Genomic DNA, 23,550 nt, shown 5'->3' on the forward strand with positions numbered 1-23,550 from the left:
ACTCGGAGTTTAGTTAACATTTGTTATGCGACCACAGAGCAAGGACCGCGACGGCTCGGTCGGGCGTTATCTGATTCATTTGATAGACAGACTTTGACGGCGCTTCCTGCGTTTGGCGCTATTATATTCCAGGTAAGGGCACAATGACGTCAAATAAGAGACATTGTAAGTTTTATATATGGAATTTGGTACAACATGGCTTTTTCTTATAGCAGCAAAATATTATATTCAATTATGAGAAAGGCTTATTAGAAACTTGAAATTTTCATCTAAGCGATGGACTAGCTATATTTATCAGAATCTCAACTCTATCAAAGTAATCATGGCCTTGAAATATTGTGACTATCTTGTTTGCAAAAAAAAGACAGTACTTAATGTAGTTATTTTTTTATCGACCAAAAGGTATAGATATGTGCAATGTGGTTCCCGGCGCCAATTTAAAAAAAAATAATAGAACCAATCCTTCTCTTTTCCATGGATATAGTAAAAGGCGTCTAAGGGATAGGCTTATAAACGGGATGGGATTCTTCTTTTAAGCGATGGGCTAGCAACCTGTCACTATTTTAATCTCAATTCTATCATCAAACCAAAAAGCTGAGCGTGGTCAATCAGTCTTTTCAAAACAGTTGGCTCTGTCTTGCCCGTAAGGGATATAGACGTAACTATACATAAGTATGTATAATAAATACGGACAAGGCCTTATCCTGTACTTAATCCTTTACAACTTTAACAAGCTTAGTGTGTGATATTCCAGTTTTAATTATAAAACGGACGTCACCCTCGTTAGTTAGGCGTTAGCTGCAAATGTAGTCTTATTCCTTTTAACTTCGAGTTATTGAGTTAAAATTATCTCCAGCTAGGGTGAGGAGTAAACGCTTGTTAGTGCAGTGTTTGAGATGAAAATTTTACACGAGTTAAATTTTTGCATATATGTAGTTACTAGAGGCCGCCCGCGACTTCGTCCGCATGGAAACCCTATCAATCCCGCGGGAACTCTGGGATAAAAAGTAGCCTATGTGTTATTCTGGGTCTTCAGCTACCTACATACCAAATTTCATGTTAATCGGTTCAGTAGTTTTTGCGTGAAAGAGTAACAAACATCCATACAAACTTTCGCCTTTATAATAGTAGTAGGATTTAACACATATTAATTTGGTAAATGCAGGTATGCAGATATATTGATAAAATATTGTAAATTACCTAAGTAGGTACGTGGTATATACCATGATATTTTTTTTTGTATTGATTTCAGTTTTGAGTTTAAATAAATAAACATTGGCACATTAACTAGTGTTATATCGCTAATGCGATGTAAACCCTTCGGTTAACGGCATAATTCTGAGGACAGTGCATAACTAAGTCTTCCTTTACAAGGCAGTGATTTAGTTTTATGCAAGAGCTCTTTGTTAACTTTGATTTGTCATTCAAAACAGTATTAACAATTTTTATTACTGTTTGCAAAAAACATTGGTTTAATGGATATGGATATCAAATAAAGTAGAGCTGAATGCTTGTAAACAAGAGAAGTTTGTAATTATGTTTGAAAATTTCAAAGTACCCCTTTACTTTGAAATGTTCAAAAATAAGGATCATCCACTTTTATGATAAGTTTATGCTAAAATTAATTTAGAAGCATTATACGGTTTGCAAAAAAAAAAGAAAATATAACTATGCGGTTTAAACATTTTTAATTAAACGGTCTACTGAATGCAACAAGCGGTTGGAAGGCTAATTACGATCAGCTGTTCTCAAACTTGAAATCAGCGCGGTAGGTCTAGTTGCGGAATTACGCGGGTAACAAGGACCGGGCCTATTGAACATGAGCTAAGACTAGTTGACACTAAAGGTTTCTCACGTCAATTAAGTCTTAAAACAATCACCCGAGTACTTACTGAAAGTTCTCTGAAAGAATGTGTTAATGTTAGTGTATTTTGCAAAAGCCATTTGCATATCGCCTCCACTGATCCAAACAGAACAATAAACACTACCTCTCCCGAACGTTATCTCCAACTTATTGGGCACTTCGAAGCGTATTCTCATATCACTGTCTTTTTTTGCATTTGTCACTGTGTAGGTATTTTAAATCGGGAATGATTGACAAAATTTCGAAATGTCAAGCGACGAGCGTTGGCGCGTATCGAGTAGCTATTGTCAACAACACGAGCGGACTGGCAGCCGGGCACGTTCCGTTCGCCGTACGCCGCGCCGTCCTTCCGCAATGGGATGACTGGCTCCCGCCGCGCCGCCCTACATCTCGCGATGCGACGCGTGTGATGTAATCTGCATGTGACGAAACTGACAACGTTTGTTTTGATAACAAGTCGTGAATGATACAAGAGACTGTTTCACACTTTACTGCTAGGATTACGAGCCTTTGAAGTTAAGCCAATTTTAATGATTTTCGAAATTGGGGCATCACATTTGCAAAACCATAAAACAAACCCGGGGCGAAGTAACGACATCAATTTATCTTTTGAGCAACACTGTCCCATGTCCCAATTGCCCAAAATGTGCAAATTAAACAGTTCATGTGATGTTATTTATTTTTCTACGACTAAGAAATCACGTAAGTAATGCTATTAACGACAGTAAGAAATGCTAATGAAGTTATCCAATCATAACGATCTCGTGAGCTGATTACTGCATCAATGATATACAATGATCGGCTGAGAATAAAGACAATTAAGTACTTATTACTCTTCGTCATTGTCTTTAATGTTTTGATTATGACTAACAATTCAGTTACAGACTGTTAATTAACAAAATGGTAAATACCAAAATAACAAAATTATAATTTCAAAACATTCTTGTTTTTCATTTAGTAAGCATTCCATTATCACCTACGTAATATAAAGAAAAGTAGCTTCCCTTGTCGGTCACTATACATATGTGTGGGTGTTTGTATGCGTACATCTTTAAAACTACACAATGGATTTTGATGCACTTTTTTTAATAGGTAAAGTATTCCAAGAGGAAGGTTTATATGTAGTGTTCGGGTCGCTAGTCCTTTATAATTTACGCGTTATAATGATGAAAATGTAACAAAAACATCAAACTTATAAAAATTATTCTGGTTTAATTATATGTTAACCGATTAAGCTATTATTATTTAACCAATATTTTATGTCAGAATGAGCACAGTTTTCGGAAATGTGTGAATTCACATGGAACCCACACAAGATAGGATAAACAAATACATATCTATATGATGTGGAGAGTGCAATCGGAACACGCAAAATGACACGGGAGAAAAAGGTTTAATATAATTGATTATTACAATTTAAATATAAAATAGTACTTCACGATTTAGTCTCATCTAAGTTGAAGCTAAGTTTCCGACAAAGTTACGCAATAGACTATAGTTATTGAAATAACTTGCCTTCTCTAAGCGAAGATAATGTCGATGTACTGAGATACTTTATATGATATTCATTCATATTTTAACAATCAAATCTGTATCCCTTGCGGGCTTATTCAACATGGCCTATCAGTCTTTTCAAGTCTGTTGGCTCTGTCTACCCCACAAGGGATATAGACGTGACCATATGTATGTAAATTTATAAAAGTGGTTTCATAAATAAGTCTATATTATAAAAGGATAAATCTTTTGTATTTTAAAGGCGGAGGGTGTTATTATTTACGAGCATTTTACCTCGTGGCTTAATAATTAATTTATTCATACTTACACTTATGTCGAATTTATTATCTACACCGTTCTCTCACGCTATTATCACGGATTTCAGCGAAATTACCCACATTTTAGAAAGGGTCTACCTGCTGTTATTGGTTGTCACGAAACGTGATATGGGGCGGTAATCGCGAAGTAAAAATAGATGAGCAAAATAAAAAACAAATCTTACCTTGACCTTGATTTCAGACATTATGATGTGAATCGAAAAAAAAACTAAAGACCCATTTCAGCTGGATGGCTCAATGATAGGTTACTAAATTAAGCACTCTAAAATATTGATCAACACATTTATTAGATCTTATTTATAAAATTAAAAAAAAGAAAATTATAATATACTCGACATAATAAGAAATACTTGTTACACGGTAAACACATGATGTAATAGAACAAAAGTTTGGCAGCCGCAAACCGCACTAAGCTAAAAAGCTTTTGTTGGTAAGCGCCTTTTACTCCCTGAAAATGTGACAGGAGAAAGACGTACTGAAAGACAACATATAGTATGGTGATCAACGTAAACATATTTTTCGGAATGGTTCTTCTATGTCTTAAGAACATCGATTTGTGACACAAGATTTGTTGATGTCGTAGGTACTGCATGGCCATGAGGAGAGGATAAACGAAAACAGGTTCACTGAGCAAATATACAAGGAGAGTTTGAACGTTGGAAGCGGAAGGCCTAGGCGAACGGTGCTTTGATCAAATCAGAAACTTCCCGGCGAAAGGTCAGATTAGGAATACCTTTAACCGTTGGCTTATATGAAGAGAGTTACGAACGTGGATAAAGCGAAAGCAATTTGCAGGGCTCGTGGCAAGTGGAAAGATTTAGTCTTTGTCTACTATAAACAAAGAGGCGTGATTATATGTATGTATTTGTATGTGCCCCAAAGGTATCCTGGTTATAGTGACATTTCGAGTGTAGGTATATGTAGGTAGGTAGGTAGGAAAATTCTAAATCCTTTTAACAATTCTCTCGCAGTTAAGATCGAAATGTTTTGAAATCGGATGTTGGTTTAGTTGTCTGTGGTGTTTCTTCTGATTCCGGTCAAATAAATCTATTTATACCAGTGGTTTCCGCGTTCATAGCTTTCCGTTTCAGCTGCGAGATTAACATTGCGTGGTTGATTGAGTTATTGATTCCAGTAGGTAACTCGTATAACGTTCAGGTAAAAGAGACAGGTGAAATTAAGTTTAAAAGAATAATACTAATCACGGGTGGATATTTACATAATATTTACCTATATAACTTTGTTAACTTTTTACAAATTCTTTTAAATGAAACCCTTTACTTCTGTATTATACACGTTAAGTCTCGTGTAGCTCTGCCATCGCGGAATGATCACCCTACTGCTACCCAGAAGATTTTTACTTCAGCTCTTTTATAAGCAAGCAGAAACTGCTTTTTGAAATTTATACTAAGTAAAAAATGGGGCAGATTATACACAAAACTTTCTTATAAATACTTTGCATGGTCTTTTCTTTAATGATAGATTTAGAGTTAGCACTTCCATCTTATACCACAAACAGACTGGAGTGTTAAGTATTTATTAGGTAATGTGCGGTTTCATAATTTTGACGTCAAAATTATTCAATAGCTCCAACGAATTCTACATGCGCCACGTAATATTACGTGGTTTAATGCAATAAATATTGAGATAACAGAATTGTAACTGCGTAGAAAGGCTCTAGGTTTTATTTTAAGTAGATCTAAAAATCCTAAAATTTGGACGTATAAATCATAAAAGAGTAGTAAATAATACGTTAAAATATAAACAACCTTTATCAATAGAGCAATAGTTGAAAATAGAGTTGTGCCTAAACCGTAAATACTGTGGTAATCACAGTATTTACGGTTTAGGCACATGTTACGGGTGTTTTAAGTTTAGGCATATGTTACGGGTAAAATCATTAATCATAATCGGAACTTTTCACTATGTATGGTAGACAAATACCTATGATTACGTAGAGCAAACAATTACGTACAAAGATGGGAAGCATATGAATATAAGAGCGTCGGTGTTCGAATCGGTAAGGTGGCCGGTTAAAATGCGTGATGCGCGGAAAGGCACAGATTCAAATCCCACATCGGCCATGTACAAATGACTATTTTCAAAGTTAAATACATTAGTTTGAATACTAACCGATGATCTTACGGTAGGGGAGAAAATCATGAGGAAACCTGCACATATAGGCAAATAGATGTGTAACCATTGATCTAATACGGATTAGGCGCACCTGCAAAGGTTGCGCAGGACAGATGGGAGTCACTTAGTGTAAAAACCTGACTTGGTATTTGGGTAATCTAGTGGTGAGGATGCATCCGGGACTAAAAAAAGGAGGAAGAAGATGTGAAGCATATGAATATATCGTAATGCCTAATCGACACAGTATGTTTTCTGTTAAATCTTTATTTTTATGTCATAAAATCTAAACCAACGTTTGACTGATGATGACTTATTGTATTGTATTCGCATTCACCTATTTTATCCACTGTTATAATGTTTATACATTTATGTGTATGACCGAATACAACCAATTTTAAAACGGCTATTGAATAGGTACCTACCCGTATGTGACTACATACGATTTCGCTATTACTCTTATGATTATATTTGTCGTGCTTAACAAAAACTAAACCGTTAATCTGGTAACTTTGATAGGAATTCCCTAATCAATTACCGTTATACAACTTTAGCTGAAGTTAAATGGGTAACTCTCAGCTACATTCGGATCTCGGCTTTCCTGCAATCAAGAGTAAAACGCGATATGCACAGAGTTAACAGCATGCTGTTTCAGATTTTTATCTGGATAAAAATCTGAAAGTGATATTTCTTTCCAGAACATTTAGTTGCCTGATTAAGAGATAATTTTATTGTAATATCTAGGCTACTGTTATTTCACTAACACCAGAGACAATACATTCTGCTGGGGTAAGGAAGTTGATTGATTGACGATTTTTTGAGAAATTAAGATTAAGTACTATGTTGAGATTAGGCTAACGAAAGTTTATTTTTGAAACTCAATTGAACTGCTTTTTATCGTGATCTCATATAAATCATCAGTGATATTAGCACTTCCCTATATAAAAATACCTAGTATGACAACTACATTTATTATCACCATTCAAATGACGGGAATGAAAATGGACCGTGATTTAAAATCAAACACAAAACGTATCTATGAGAACCTACCAATGTAAAAGTTGGGTCAGGGAAGGATGGGACAATGCCATCGGCAAACAAAAGCCAGTCAGTGGATGGCCGAGCCGTGGCGTGCATAGCAATCAGAATGGGAGGCGGTTTTACGAAGGTATATTGACTATATATTATTTTATACTAGCTGTTGCTCACACAATTTACTGACAATCGCAATACCTAAATAAAAGTTGACTCCCTGTATTGGCCCTTAGGGGAAGGGAGACATTTTTTTAAGTAATTTTTATGTCAGGACACTAAACCACACCTAGCTAGTCCCATCTGACTTTCTATATATATATATTTATAGGTATAGAGATAGATATTTATATTAGGTATACTTTTATTCGACGAATTTAAATAAAAGTTTGGTCGGAGATAGCGGTAAAACATGTTTTACCATTACACGTGGGAGGACACTAGAAATAATACAGCAAATTTAAGATGACGGTTACGATAATTAAATATAAACCAACAATTGACGCTGTCTTCAAATATGGAATTAGTGAACACCCTCCTCCCACAGAATAAACGAGCTCAAGTGATTCTGCAAAAAGAAGGGTTGGCTGTTGGCACACGAACTAATAAAGGATTGTCGGTCAAGTCACGCACCAACTCAGACGGGAAATACCTACACGTGTAATAACCAGCGAATTTCCTTTATTATGTAGCTCACATCGAAGTTTCGATATTCTTAGGAGAAAAATTGAAAAATTGGTTACTACCCAGGTATATTAACAGATCCTGTACGTATAGTTTTAGTTCGAGAAAAAAATCATCATTATTTAATAGGCGTGAACTATATAACTAACTCAATTTTGTTCAGGACTTTGTTACTTTTAAAAACTATCCCAAAACTTCTAGTGAGTCGATAATATTTCACAAAAAAACGGAGCCGAGCTCGGTCACTACGATACATGTAAGAAAATAAACTTTAAAAAATAATAATTTCGGGTGATAAAGGAATTGATGTACATTACCAATTAAAAAAAACCTGTTAGAGTTAGAGAGATACGAGTATAAAATAATCTCCGGTACTTCAGGAAGGACTTTTTTTGTGAAAAAATTTGTGTTTATAAGCATTTTTACTTGACGTAAGTACTTATTTGTATCTGGTTATCAAAGATCAGCTACGAACGTGAATCAAAAGTTTATATGAACCTATATGTTTGAAAAACTTAAAACTTGCTACATAAAATCAGTTATATATGTAGGTATTCATTATGAATTTTCGTTACTAACTCGACAATGTTTGAAATATTTATATTCAGCTATATCAACAATATTTTACAAACAGACAAACCGATTCTTGCGCAATTATTCAACTAAGTCGTTTAAGTAATTGTTTGATCTATCATACAATGGTGTCATCATTGCTTGTTTTTTCTAAGAAGCCAAGGCCATGTAATGTTATAAGAAGGCAGAAATTACCAAAACGTAGAAGAACTACATGTTGTCAACATGGTTCTCATGTCTTCTGGTTTATAATGTTCGCAGCCATACAACAGAATTCCTAAGACTACCTTTCTAAAAACTAATAAAAAATAATTATCAAGCGAGACCCCCACGCAGTAGTCCGAGAAAAATTGTCGCGTCCATGTTCAATGCAATTCTCAATCAAGACAAATGAAGAAACTTCTTAGGCAACGTCCTGAAAGTAGGCTAACTCAATAAAGTGACATAAATAGAGCACTATAAAGTTAATCAATCTGAACATCATGATGAAATTGTAGATGCCTATTAATTTAACTCACCAAATGCCGCGGCACGGCGCTCGTTCTTGGTGCTACATTTCCAAAACTTCATAACGGAAGTCAGATCCACTACAAATAATATAAAGATGACACCACACGCGCCCGCTAAGGCAAGTCGCTATCATCAAACTGACCGCGTCGAAACAATGACTTTTGTTTACAAAAGGATGGCGCGAGGATTTACTAAATTGGCAAGTATAGCCGGTTGGCTGCCACACAGAGTGGAACGAACCACAGAATCACGCACACCCCCCACAATCTCCGGTGGCGGTGCATCGGCCACGGAAAGCGTGGGAGAAACGCATCCTACTCCTTGTTATCCAATCGATCAAATGCCGTATCATGTATGGTTAATATAAATTTAATCTGCATTCAAACGGGCATTGACTGTCACAGAATCCTACAAAACATCCGACCACCAACATATTTTTAAAGTGAGAGGTTATGAGTTAAATACATATACAGCCTTGGCCAAAAGTATTAGGCACCCCCAACTTTTATTAAAATAATGAAGTAAAACAACTTTTATTTTCTACTAGCTTTCCCCCGCGACTCCGTTCGCGCGGATGTCGGTCTTTGCGTAGATGGTTTATTTCTCCATTTTATTTTCAGTCCGGTCAATTTAGACCAAAAAATAGGAATGAAGCTACATTAATTCCCATCAAGCTGAAAATGAGTATAATTGTTTAAAACACAATCAAAAGCATTATTTCAAAATTCCCCATGATTCCGGTTTAAGGAAAAAAATTACCCAAGGTCAAAGGTAGGAAAAAGGGATTTTCACGATTTTCTTCAAAACGGTAAGTTTTATAGGAAAATTACCTCAGACATAGATTGTAGATCATAAAGATATCTATAAAAAGGAATCAATATTTTTTTTCAATAAAGCTACCGTTTCTGAAATATTACGATGCAAAAAGTTGCAAGCGTCATAATATGCATAAGCACGTCTCGTATATACTCTATGTAGCAGTAATATAAGTAAAAATATTGTTCTGTCGGTAATTTTAACTTGAATTCAAAATATAAAATATACATAAGTATAATGAAACCCAGTCCCTTCATTTATACTGTAGTGAAACCTTGATACAACATCTGTCTCTCTGTTTAATTGTGTACGTGGCTAGGGTCGTATAGCTGCTTTATCTCAGAATGCTCAACACATGAAATACCGTTAGTCTTTAATAATAGTTGTCCTTGCGGGGATACCGTTGTCGGCTATGGACACCACGGCCTCTCATGCCCTAGGAGTGCCGGCCGTTTAGGGCGCCATGCCGCCCTAAATGATATAATCCTCCTAGAACCAAACGGTCTGGCTAGGGATGATCCCAAGAGACCGGATGGTATGACTTTGGTACCCTGGAGATTGGGGCGGTCTTTGGTGTGGGATGCTACTTGTGTCGACACACTTGCGCCGTCTCATCTTCAGGTTACTAAATCTAAGGCCGTTCTGCTTCAAATGAGGCAAAAAACCTCAAAAGGCGCAAACATGTAGTTATCGGGATCAAAGTTTACATCAGATGGTAAGTGTGATAGTGATATTGAAAGGAGAGTGAACGCGGGGAACATGGTGAATGGAGCTTTGCATGCCTTTATGAGCAGTCAGAAACTATCCAAAAAGGCTCGACTGGCTGTGCACAGGGGCGTGTTGGTCCCGACATTAATGTATGGGAGTGAAAGTTGGGTATGGCAAAAGAAGCACGAAAGCAGAATAAATGCAGTGGAAATGAGAGCGTTAAGGAGTATGTTGGGTGTGAAATTGAGTGACCGGATAAGGAACAGTGTGATAAGGGAATGTTGTGATGTGAAAGAAGATGTAGTTACAGGAATAGAAAAGGGTATGTTGAGATGGTTCGGTCATGTGGAGAGGATGAATGAAAACAGGTTGACTAAGCAGATATACATGGAGATATACATGGGAAAGGTCGGGGTGGGAAGACCTAGACGAACATATCTTGATCAAATTAAGGACGTCCTGGTAAAGGGTCAGGTCAAAAGTACCCGAAACCGCCGAGCTTGCATGAAGAGAGTTATGAATGTAGATGAAGCAAAGGAAGTATGCAGGGATCGTGGCAAGTGGAAAGAGGTAGTCTCTGCCTACCCCTCCGGGAAAGAGGCGTGATTTTATGTATGTATGTATTTATGTAGTTATCGGTAATATCTATACTTTTGAACCTTTTGGGGTAGAAACTCTGGGACCGGGGGGCCTATCTGCCCATCAGCTTTTCCGACAATTGTCGAAAAAGCTAATTGAGGTATCTCTTGACCGGAGGGCTGGAAATTATCTGGCTCAGAGAATCAGCATTGCCATTCGAATTGGCAATGCTGCCAGCCTTCTGGGCACATTCCCGCATGTTGATGCTATGCAAGGACTGTACAATTTATAAATTATAGTTTGTAGTCATCACATTTTCTTTCTTTTTATAAGTAGTTTTAGTTTTAATTTGATTATTGCATTGAATTTGATAATTGTAATCTCTATTATTGTCCTAAGATGATTTTCTTCACTTAGGGTTCTATATTTTTTTAAATAATAAATGCGAAAGTTAGTTCTGAGTGCCACTGCGTAGTGAAAACACGTGTTTATTCTAACCTATTTCAGACTTTTTCAAGTTTAATAATAAAAATGTTAAAAAAAAAACGCGCTAATAGTACACTACCTCAGAGGTGGCAAGGAAACGGATGCATATTATGACGTTTGCAACTTTTTGCATCGTTATATCACAGAAACGGTAGCTTTGTTGAAAAAAATTATTGATACCTTTTTTATAGATAACTTTATGATCTACAATTTATGTCTGAGGTAATTTTCCGATTTGAAAAACTTACCGTTTTAAAGAAAATTGCGATACACCCATTTTTTACCTTTGACCGTGAGTAAATTTTTTTCCTTAAACCGGAATCATGGGGAATTTTGAAATAATGCTTTTGATTGTGTTTTAAATAATTATACTCATTTTCAGCTTGATGGGAATTAATGTAGCTATGTAGCATTTTTTTCATAGTAATTAGTAGCGGCCCGCTTGTGCAGCAAACGGTTCAAGCCAAAGCCGACTTTAGGCGCTACAGGTTATGGCGCTAAATCCACTGCGGGTAACGCAACGTGTGTTCGCGGTTCTACAGAACAACGTCTATGGATAAACTGAAAAATTAAGATTTTTTTTTCTTCGTATTTTTTCGGGATAAAAAGTATCCTATTTTACGCCCAGGATAATAAGGTATAATTATACCAAGTTTCATCAAAATCGAACCGTTAGTTTTCACGTGATGCCTGAACATACAGACAGACAGACAAAAATTTTTTTAATCACATTTTTGTGTTTGGTATCGATCCAGTAACACCCCCTGCTATTTATTTTTTCAATATTTTCAATGTACAGAATTGACCTTTCTACAGATTTATTATATGTATAGATATTTATTTATTTCTTAAAAATTAGGTTAATATAAACAAGCAAAGCTTAAAATCTAGTAGGTCCACCTTTAGATTTTATTACTGCACTGATTCGAGCCGGCATGCTGCATACTAACTTTGTACACTCATTCCTAGAAATACTGTTCCATTCTTAAACTAATGCATTTTTAATGCACTTTTTGATGAAATACTATGCTCCTTGATCCTCTGCTTTAAAATACCCCAAAGATGCTCAATTGGGTTGAGGTCTGGAGACTGCATCGGCCAATCCAGCACCTCAATATTATTTTCAACAAACCAACGCATCACAATCCCTGACTTATGACACGGTGCATTGTCTTGCTGAAAAATGACGCCGTCTAGGTTGGTGTCACCGTAAATGCTTATTAGCGATGGTATTAGAGGAGTTTTGAGTACTTGGGTGTACTTTTCACTGTTCATACGACCTTCACAAACAAAACATTTCACCAACGCCATCGGCAACCATGCAGCCCCAGATCATAATGCTACCTCCGCCGTGCTTGCCAGTAGGTACAACGCAATCTGCATGGTATTCTGCGCCCATACGTCGCCTCACAAAGGTCACACCCAGTGTCCCAAAAACCTGGTTGAGGAAAAAACAATACCTATTAGGAAATTGATTATAATTTGTAATATTAGAGTGGAACTAAAAATGAAACGTTCTTAATTATGAGAAAACTACTAGAATTGACTCACCTTAAAGTTAGATTCATCAGACCACACCACATTAGCCCAATCTTCCTCTGTGAAATGTTGATACTGTAAAGCTATTCTAGGCGCTTCTTTTAATTAGTTTCTGACAGCCTAGGCTTCTTCCTGGCTTTGCACCCTTTTAGGCCTGCTTCCCCGAGTCTTCTTGTGTCGGTTCGCGAACTTATTGACTTTCCAGCTTCATCTGACAAGGCAGCAGCAAGCGCGGATGAAGTTTTCTTCCTATTTTTCAGTGATTCTCGAACCAATTTTCTATCTTCGCGATCCGTAGTCACACGTTTTCGGCCTGCTCGTGGTTTGTCGTCGTGGGTACCGGTCTCGGCAAACCGTTTGATGGCAGACTGTACAGCGCAACGCGAACATTTCACCAACTTGGCGATTTCTTTCTGGGATCGCCCTTGTTCGTGTAAAAGTTCAATTTTCACTCGATTTTCAATAGTAATTTTACTTTTTTTGGGCATTTTAGAATGAATATGATGTCAATTTGTCGCTCAAAAAAAATTACAGCTCGTTTACTAGTTGAAGTCTAGAACACAACTGGTCATATAATCACTGATGAGATTACAAAAAACTGAAATCTTTTGTTTTCGGTGACCAGGGTTTTTCATGACCTCAAAATATGCCACCTACTGTGCCAGGTAACGTTTTATGACCCTGACAATACATTAAAGATAAGTATTTATTCATTGTTTCAATAGTAAATATGCATTGTGTATTTTTAAGGGGTGCCTAAAACTTTTGGCCAAGGCTGTATATCGCTTAAACTTTTTTGGATTAAGGTAAAACAGGTAAAACCACACCCACATTAAAATTTATAAATTAAAACAAAACATAGCGTAAAAAAGTTTATTTGCTATCACATCATGACTGTCTTCCTACAGTATTTTTGGAACATATGCCAAAGATAATGCTAAGGGCAAATCACTACGATTCGAAGCTGCCAAATCAGGTATTTTGCTCATTAAATGTACATAAAATATACATAGTATGTTAGATATTTAAGAGGAAGTTAAGTGTCACACTGGCGCTTATTTTGTTTAGTTATTGTTTTTTTTTAATTATTATAATTTAGTTTTAAAAAACGAAAAACGTATTTTCTAAATCAGCTAACACAGAATATTTAAGATTTCAAAGTTACAATTACCACATAAACTTGCAAGACCTTGTGTTACTAAACTTCATCTAAAATAATTGTGTAATACAAATTAGCAAAGATGCATTATTTTGCAAATATAAAACTTAGTACAATGAAATAATATAGCAATAAAATCTTCAATACTTTCTAAGATCGGGGTAAGGCGAATATGTCGGTCATTATTTTAATATAAAAACAAACCACATGGATAGCTTTTTCAATCGGTCACTTCGAATCTCACAAGTTATTGCACTATAAAAATACATGGTTAAGCATAATTTCTAGGCACATTTCTGTACTGTCTATATTTATGATTATGATTACAAAGTTCTATTATATAAATTACACTATCACTATATGAGATTTTCAATTTCACCTCTCTTGTAGTCTGCAACTCCAACAATACACTCAAATACACGGAATTCAATCTCGCGAAATAAGAAATTAATTCACGTATAGTTTAAACCTAGTTCTAACGGTGGCTACGAGTAAAATAATGCAACTGCGATACGTCAAATACTTATCACTTGGTGCAGTCGGCGACGTGAACTATTTGATCATTTTAAAATTTAGAAATTAATGCTGTAGAATATAATTGTAAAGGCAACACAACCGGTTGCTTACTTGCAATTTCGTGGTCTCTGCCGAATAGACAGCTTTGACAGTCAATATCAAAAACAGCAACCTTAAAATTACAAAAAATAAGTATAAAAAGTATAATAAATGAATACATTGTACATGGACCTACATATATAGTATATAATATATCATCGGAAAATAACAAGAACCGCAGTTCCTACTAACCAGAGATGAATTGTATTATTTTACGTACATTTTCCTTAAATTGATAAACTTTAAAAACTCACGCGTAAAATAAAAAGTAAGCAATAGTGCGATCTGATTGGTTGAATAAGTCCATAGTTTACTCTCATTTCGATTGCTGAGTCGATGAAAGTGATACAGAAGAATCCCTGCTTGCCTGGTAAGAGCAGGCTTTCATTTATTTGATTCCCAACACTATTTTTTTGAGCGTACAAGAGATACTTTAAATTTCCATAGATAATACTTTACAGAATAATAAGATGAAAAATACTATCATTAGGAAATAAATAAACTATTGAATTATTTTTCTGTTCACCAGTAAACGTGCTTCGTTAAGTTTTAAAACAATACAACATAACATTTATAATTTGTGTTAAGAATAAAACTTTAGAATAGAATAGAACGGCAAATGGAAAGATGAAGTATCTGCCTGCCTTTCCAGATAAGTTGTGGTTGTGTGTACAACCGTCCAACAGTAATAGACAGAAACAATAATGCGAAAAGTACTACATTTTTTGCATTGCATAAAATTTGATGATGGAAGCCCCAGGCAATAGAATTCAAGCAGCAGGCATTCTAATCAATACTTTAAAAGCAACATAGACAAAATTTCACGCCCCTATTATTCATTAATTCAATATTCATATTTCAGATATTAAAATAAAAGAAACAAAGTCTTTAAATATTGATTGATTAAATATAAATTGATATGTATATTTAATACAAAATAGATTTAATTCTAATGGATAGCAATTCAGGTAAAAACGGGAAAATTTATGCAGTTCTCACAGTTGCGTTCGCCTTCACCAAATACATATTATACCAAACTCTTTCTTAACTTCAATTTCACGATTTCGGTGAGTTAAGATTAAAGAGAGTATCTGATTTTTTATAAAACATCAAACTTGAAGGCACTGCTTTTGTCTGAACAAACGTGCTGACTCTTTACGATCTACATTAATATTATGATTTTAAGAATATTGTATTCATGATTTACAATTATTAATAACACTATGTTTAAAAGTAATAATGTTTTATTAGTTGTAAAAACCTATTGTGATGGCAGATGCTTTAAAATTTTATTTATAATAATAACTAATCCAATTATAATACGGCAAACAGCCTGACAGATCAAACATTAAAATGTGTCAGTTCGAAGTCAGCATGTGGTAAAACTTATAGCTATAGTTTAGTACTTTAATCACTGACCTGTGGACAGGCTGTTCCATACAAATGACGGCTTATTTTGTGTCAAGTTGAAGCGCCACTATGATCACCGCGATTGTCCCGAGAACTAATTTTGACGTTCATCGCAAATGTTTACCGGAAGAGATTGTAACATCGACAAAGATTTTTTAAAATATTAATTTTCCTTCGTGTTATTTAAATTTCTTATTTATTTGTGAAATTTGAGTTAAATAATTGAGGAAATGTGTATTGTGTTAAACTCGCCACACAAAGACGTCACTAATTTTAGTTCCATGGACAATTGTATCTGCCTTCAATGCAGGTCAGTGATTTGAATAGTCGCAAATGGCGTTTGGTTTCTACTGTACAAAATAGTTTAAAAAAAATTACATTTGAGATGAGAGACATGGATGTCAACCCAGTACGAGTTTTTGATAAAAACTAACACAGGAATGGGTAATATACTATTAAAATATATGCACGCTCATAGATAAACAAACTGACTCACAATGCTAAATTACCAAAGACGGCCATCGCCGTTGAAATCTATTAAAACACATCTGGAATACAAAATAATCTACAAAGCTAGCGCTAATAAGTCGCGTAAATACGATTAACTTCTTACTTATAAATAATCGTAATCGGTTTCTTCGACCAATACTGAAAGGGTGTCACTTAACTATTCTCGCTAACTTATTGCCAAAGTTTCATGCGTGGAGGATCAACCCGCGGTCGCACGCCGGCGTCAATGCCTGTACCAGGCGCCCTGCACGCGCGTCTGGAAGTGCGACACCGGCGTCACGATGTAGGCCTGCTGCGGCTGCTGCACCACCGCCAGCGGGATCACCTGCTGCGCCATCTCCACCGGCTGCCCGCCCTCCTCCGCCACGCCCAGCGGCTGCACGCAGTGCTGCGCGCCCACCTGCTGCGACAGCACTTGCTGGTGCTGGCTCACCTGCGGCACCAGCATCTGCTGCTGCTGCATCTGCTGCGGCTGCTGCTGGTGGATCACCACGTGCGGCTGCGTCTGCATCTGCTGGTGCTGCTGCACCTGCACTTGCTGCACTTGTTGTTGCTGCTGCTGCTGTTGTTGTTGTTGCTGCTGCTGCTGCTGTTGTTGTTGTTGTTGTTGTTGCTGCTGTTGTTGCTGCTGCTGCACCTGTTGTTGTTGTTGTTGCTCCCTGTCGTGCTCTTCCTTCTTCTTCGCCTCCATAGCCGCTTTCTTGGCCTCGGCTTTCTCCTTCTCTTGCTGTATTCTGATAGGATCTTTATTTTTATCGTACGTCATGCATTTACCGCTGCGGAACGGAACCAACTCTTTAGGTAAATCTTGCTTCTTAGTAGCGAATTTCACGTGCGGGAACTGATCCTTCATGAACGCTCGGAACGTCGAGTAGCCCATCAATTTCACGCCCGGTTCGAGAATCTCCCCGTATTCTTTATATGCCTCGAACAAATGCTTGCGGGAATCTCCTTGGATGATGACCGTTTTGCTAGCTTTTTTACCATCACCAGATGGTTGAACATCCTTTGGTGAACTGGCATGTTGTTTCAAATATTCTTTCAAGAAGTTGGTTGCGTGTTTATAGATGTCCAATGTGAAGGTGTTATATGGTTTTTTGCCAACATTTCCATGTATCCGAGGCGCGACGCCATGCGTCATAACGTGTTGTCGTATACGCTTTAATTGGTAATGAGTGACATTTTCTAGATACAAGAAAGCTTCGAGACAAACCTTTCTCCCTTGATACACATAGCATGCCCGTAATCTCCTCCGTACTTTGTGTCGTGAGGTCTCTGCGGGGTTTGCCAAGCTGGCCATGGTGATCCCCATGAGGTACATGTCATGTTCACTCTTGGTCAGTTCAGCGATGTTCAGACGATGCCGATATACTGCCTCTGGATTGAGTCCACGATAGCAGTTATCTTTGCAATCACATCCTCTTTTGAGCCTTTCTCTGACCTGTAAATTGATAAAAAAATAATAAGAATGGCATACACTAAAACTTGAATTAAATTATGGCTCATATTCAAGTGACTGAGATTTTATAGTTATTTAAATATCTTTTGTGTGCCAGTAAATGTTACCAATGGCTAGAATTAAAAAACTATTCCTTTTCTATTTAAATACACTAATCAAATGGAAGGAGTCTCTTGGGTGTCAATTAATTTTTCATCTGAGTTACCCAATCCAGAAACATGATCAAAAGGTGGAACCTAGGCTCCTCTATAATGGATCAATTCCAGAAGAAAGAAGACAATAATTGCCCCTCATCTTTATGAGGGTAGACTAATGTCTACCCTAATGCAACAGTCTTGAACATACTCAAAGGCCACATTTAACTGGGTGGGTGGCTTAATGATCACCTAACAGGAAAATCCCAAATTTATTAAAAGCCTTTGCTTTAATCTACTTTTTAAATGAGCATTGGAAGAAGGAACAAATAAGCTGCCACACACTATGGTTTCATCTTCTAACAGACCGGAATTTCAATTCTAACATATATTAAAATTAATAAACATTAATGATGGTCAGGGTATGGCCCTGAAAATGTATCACCCCATGCAAATACCCCTTTTTCTTCAGAATTTCAAGAAATCCTACATATGTGGATGCCAAACAGAATCAACTGTTTTGGTAGCACTATCCCATTAATTATAGGTATTCAATTATCTTAACGACAGACCATTTCAATTTGCAAATTACAAAAACCTTTGTAAATAATCACCTGAGTCGGATTATCCTCCAATTTATTGTCCAGAACCTCCTCGTCACTATCGGAGTCTGCCTTTTTCTTTTTTTTCATGGCCATTTTTTTCTCAACTTTGGGCTTGGTGTCAACTTCCATGTCTGTTGGTTCATTGACATGAGTGTCAAATTGGATGGTGTAAGAAGCAGACATTCCTTGCATGTTTGCATCCCCATTCTCTACTTGTATTGTATGCCCTTGCCATAGCACCTGAAAATTTATAAAAACAACATTATTGACAATACATGGAACATGTATAAACTCCAACCTATAGAGCTAATTTAATAATCTATTGAACATGAAGCTCAACACTGAGTTTCCATAAAGTTGTTGCTATTGCAATTAAAATGAAATAACATAATTTATATCGAGAAGACTAAAACTGAAATCTTGTTAATATATTTTGTTTCTATGTGGAGTATAAAATTTTCTTTTTTAATATTATGATAACCTTATGTTAATGTTAGAGAACTAGCGGGTTATAAACATAATGTTTTTGTTATGAAAACAAATTATTATCTCACCGGTTCCTGGTGACCATTATAATTATGCTGTTGCATGTTGGATGGGGCTCCCATTTCAAAAACAGAGTGTTGGCCCATGACAGGGGTGTGCCACTGAGCGCTCTCCCCATACTCCCCGCCGCCATTCTGATCCGCCGGAATAGAAACGATGATCGCTTCCTTGCTGTCCACACTGCGTCTCTCCACCGACAGCAACGAATGCAGCACCTCGCTGGCCTCTTTCTCCGCCGGGTTCACCACTTCCAACTTTTCGAACGACATCCTGCCCGTTCCGCGCTACAACCGATCGTGCACGTCAATCACATGTACTACATACGTGTATGTACAAAGGCGACAGGGCAAACCCGCCCCGATGGCCACAAAATTTCAAGCCAAATACAAGAAAACCGCGGAGAACTTTTCAAATTCATGTAAATAAACATAACAAAAACCGCGCAATTATTAACCTTAATCGCATTTTTTAAGTTTCATTATCGCATAGCGGATCGAACTCCCGTGGAATATTGGGCCATATAGTCATAGCAAAGAAAGATTAAAACTCACCTTTTTCGTCTTATGTCAGAGTCCGGGATGCATAAAACTGTATCCCCACAATCACTGATTGAATGTGTTTCCTTTAATTTCACTTCATTTTGATATTGCAGTCATAATAAAGGAGAAATGCAGAAATATTTCAATGAATTCACGGAAGCAATATGGCGATCGCTTTCCGTGAATAAAATCAGAGGACGCCGTAGAACACGTAATTAGTACAGTGCGCGACCACTACTGGCGCTAGTGTCGCGTTTCCGTATCGACGCTTTTCGCTCTACGCAGGGCGCGGCAAATTTTAAAATCAAAAGTAGTAAAAATTGTAGTGCAAATGCACTACAAGCGCTGAGTGTACGTACATAATGTAATTCAAATAGCTATTTTGTTTAGTAAAAGCAAAAGACTAAGAATTTAAAAGATGTTTAAGTTGCATTTTAACAAGATTATAGAAACATAAGGAAATTCACAAATGTTTTCTCTACTTTTTGACATTAGCCTGGACTATGAATATAAACTTTTTTTATAGAAGTTTGTATCTTCTTTCTCTTACAATAGATCTCAAAGGAACTTTTTGTATTACTCCCACATTATACTTCTTTCAACATTGCGTGTTTTCAGTTTCTTATCTTCTCTACTATGCTAATGGCGTTCAAGGTATCATAGACAACTTTAAATCAACTGATATTGATTAAATAATAATTTTCATGTTATCATAAAAAATAGATTAGGCCATTTGTTTAACAGTGATCCCACACCACACCACTTGTCATGCAACAACCCTTCCATGCTAATCCGCTACCTTGCACTTGTAAGGCACCAAATAAGAGTATCAAATGAAACGTTATTTTTATAAGCATAGTAGGTACCTACAGTACAGTTTTGATATCGTCAGAAAGTCCAAAGGGTCATATTTTAATATAATGTGACATGTTGATCCAGAAATAAGCAGAACAAATCATGTAGGTATTCATAAAACAATAAATTTTTGAATAGTCAAAATCAGGTAGGTATATGTGCAGATTAAAACCCTAATTGATATTGACAGATAATGAATAAGAGCAAAACCCTAGTCAAAAGCTAGTACTTATTTTTATAGGTCAGGCAACCATAAAACTCATGTAATGGTAAGGACGAGAGAAAAGGGGCGCGACAAAAAAAGAAAGGACGACGAACGAGGGTCCGCAGCGAAGCGGAACACCGGCTACACATTACAGGCACATATTAATATAAATTGCATTTATGTGTTTACGTAGGTAGATATTGGCAGTTTTCTATTGATGCCGGGAACTACACGGAAACACACAAAAAAGAATAGGACCACTCCATATCTTTGCCATGGATGTCGTAAAGGAATAGGCTTATAAAACATTCCTCTTGTAAGCGATGGGAACTATAGGATTTCGTAAGGAAATAAGGTACTAAAAACCAAGTCTTTCTTTGTTCTGATCACGACTGCTATATTCTTATGATTAAAATAGTTGGCGTTCTATCTGTCAAAAAGTCTGCCTATCTCAGGTATCAGGAATGAAGAAGTTTAATCAAAGAAAGTAGGAATAGTGTCCCGGAGTGTTTGTAAAAATATCGTCTTTGGCCCAAAATTGCATAGGCATACAATCATACCACAATATGGATGAATGCGATAGTTTTTGAGAACTTAATTATGTACTTACCTATATTTGTAAATCTCCCACGCATGTTAGCCCATATACTATGATATGATAACACATAATGTTATCCTGAGCCATATTACTTACTAGAAAGTTTTTAAAATTTTTTCAGTAAGTACCTAGGTAGATTATGCGTGAAAGAGTTCTCAGGCGGCGGATGGCGGTCGATATATTATAGAATTTATTTTATGAGCCAGCGATATATACCTATGTAGGTATTAACCTTACAATATACAGCATTACAGGTTTACGTAGACATTTTTGTTTTATGCAGCATAATCATGTATATACCTACATGTGTATTACTGCTACATCCGACGGGAGGATGGGTCAAATGAGGTCACTTCCGAATAGAGTTCGATGTTCCCTCCCCTTTTATTTGATACCTATTATACAAAATCTTTTTAGAACAAAAACAATGGGAAGTACGTAAGTACAAATGTACATACATACATACCTACATTCATTAAATCGCGCCTTTTTCCCGGAGGGGTAGGCAGAGATACTTCTTCATACTTTTACTAGTACGTAAGTAGGTAGGTACCTACTAGTAAATTATAAAATTACCTCTTTCATTTGTGCAATAGGTAAGTACAAACATACCTAGATCATAAAACTAAAAAAAATCGATTATCTGTGTGACCGAAATACAAATTAAACCACTGCACGCATCTTTATGCTCTAAATGTTATTAAATTTCGCAGGTGTATCGCTTTATGGTTCGGTTTCCAGTACCAGCGCGGGCGCGGGCAAATATTTTGTTTATAATAATTACTTTGCAGATAAACAGCCATTAACAAAATTAAAAAGTTTTGCTGAAATTAACTAAATTAAAAGCACATTAAAAATACATATAAAAAACAATTCCAGTACGAATACTTTAACTTTACCTTGGTATTACCAAGGTAAAGTGATAAAAAGCGAAAGCAAAAATTGTCATCGTTTATCCTTATTTCCGGTTGTATAAATATTAATATGTCAAATGACCAAAAACGCTGGGAAGGAAAGTCAATTATGGGAGAGTACAGTGTATTTTAAATACATCTGTCAGTGTCATTCATTCGTTTATTTAAAAAAATTATATAATGAATCATTTAATTTGAAGTCACCGTTTTCTGTAGTTTTAAAATTGCTTTCATTTGTCTATTTAAATTTCTATAAAAAATGTATATTTGTCAATTGTTATAATGTAAACAAATTTACGCACAACTTTAGCAGTAATTGCTAAAAGCAGTGTTTACATTTGAAATCAATATAAAAATAATGTTGTAAGTATTTATCTACCTACCCTATTTTATATTCTCAGGTTACTTATGTTCAACGGTTGGTTATACTCATTGAATTCTTGAATAGACACATTAAATGTAGGTAACTAACTATGAATAAAATAAATTTTGCTCTTATAACTAAGCTTTAAGTTTCGTATTATTTTTCTATTAGATACCTTAGAAGGTACTCACCAACTGCTGCATCCAAGGCGAAACAGCTGCTTCGAGACTTGACGACAGCTCCTGGAGATGGACCATCTGGCCACTCTATCCTCTCCTCCATCGCTTTAGAAGCACTTCTTTTGAACTGTTCTAAGAAACTGTCTATTTGCGTCTCTATGCTCGTCGGAGAATTAGCCATCGTTACCACCGAAACACCGAAAACAAACACAAAAGCTAACCTGTCGTTACTATCATTTTACGCTTTTAAACTATGCTTGCTCTATTGTATACAATCTTCGAAGGTGTTCCAATAATATTTCGTAGGTCATGTCTGAACGTAATTCTGTTGCCAAATTCGTCCATCGACCCTTGCTTGATTACGCACGTTCTTATCAAAGGAGCGAACCGCCACCGACTATGGAGAAAACTATTGGATAGCGCTGTGATTTTACTACGGATACCGTTATTCTATATGCGACATCAAAAATAAAGCGCTAGCCACCGACATCTATCGATCGCAGTGAACAGCTGTTCCAAAATTGTTGCCAGCATTATTTGTATTGCTACCTGAAAAAAAGATTGCTTGTAAGAATGATTTTTCATTACCACATTTTTTTACGTCGATAAATTATGTAGGAATGTAGGTAGTTGATTTTGCTTTTGATAGCTGCAATATTAACAGCTTTTGCTTATAGTTTTTATTAAATTAAATTGTACAGC

At 36.3% G+C, this 23,550-nt stretch overlaps 2 protein-coding genes across 6 annotated transcripts in view; both read right to left on the bottom strand.

The window, feature by feature from the left end:
* The window catches only part of LOC106133489 (guanine nucleotide exchange factor DBS), a 95,388-nt gene extending 72,197 nt beyond the window's left edge, over positions 1–23,191 (bottom strand). The window contains exon 1 of one of the 5 annotated variants that reach the window (XR_009657472.1): positions 22,861–23,191. Coding sequence is in view for 4 of the 5 variants with exons in the window: in XM_013333222.2 (XP_013188676.2) it covers positions 22,861–23,029 (169 nt within the window). In the remaining variant the exon portion in view is untranslated. Of the gene's footprint in view, positions 1–1,892; positions 2,210–8,636; positions 8,753–22,860 lie in introns of those variants that run through there. The other 4 variants (XM_013333222.2, XM_060952595.1, XM_013333224.2 and 1 more) reach the window with 4 other exon arrangements.
* LOC106133490 (uncharacterized) lies at positions 13,616–19,949 on the bottom strand. The gene is made up of 4 exons (XM_013333226.2): positions 19,746–19,949; positions 19,203–19,478; positions 18,658–18,888; positions 13,616–17,891 (listed from the first exon to the last, which is right to left on the bottom strand). The coding sequence occupies exons 2-4, from the start codon at positions 19,461–19,463 to the stop codon at positions 16,674–16,676; spliced, it is 1,710 nt and encodes a 569-aa protein (XP_013188680.2). The 5' UTR covers positions 19,464–19,478; positions 19,746–19,949; the 3' UTR covers positions 13,616–16,673.
* Positions 23,192–23,550: the final 359 nt, after the last annotated feature.

The sequence above is a fragment of the Amyelois transitella genome, chromosome 3, assembly GCF_032362555.1.
Source record: "Amyelois transitella isolate CPQ chromosome 3, ilAmyTran1.1, whole genome shotgun sequence".
Taxonomy (NCBI): Eukaryota; Metazoa; Arthropoda; class Insecta; order Lepidoptera; family Pyralidae; genus Amyelois; species Amyelois transitella.

Coding starts and splice junctions, on each gene's coding strand:
- LOC106133490 (XM_013333226.2), bottom strand. CDS start 19,463: ATGTCGTTCGAAAAGTTGGAAGTGGTGAACCCGGCGGAGAAAGAGGCC. Junction 18,889..19,202: donor ATAATGGTCACCAGGAACCG/GTGAGATAATAA, acceptor ATAAATTTTCAG/GTGCTATGGCAAGGGCATAC. Junction 17,892..18,657: donor TGGAGGATAATCCGACTCAG/GTGATTATTTAC, acceptor ATCAATTTACAG/GTCAGAGAAAGGCTCAAAAG.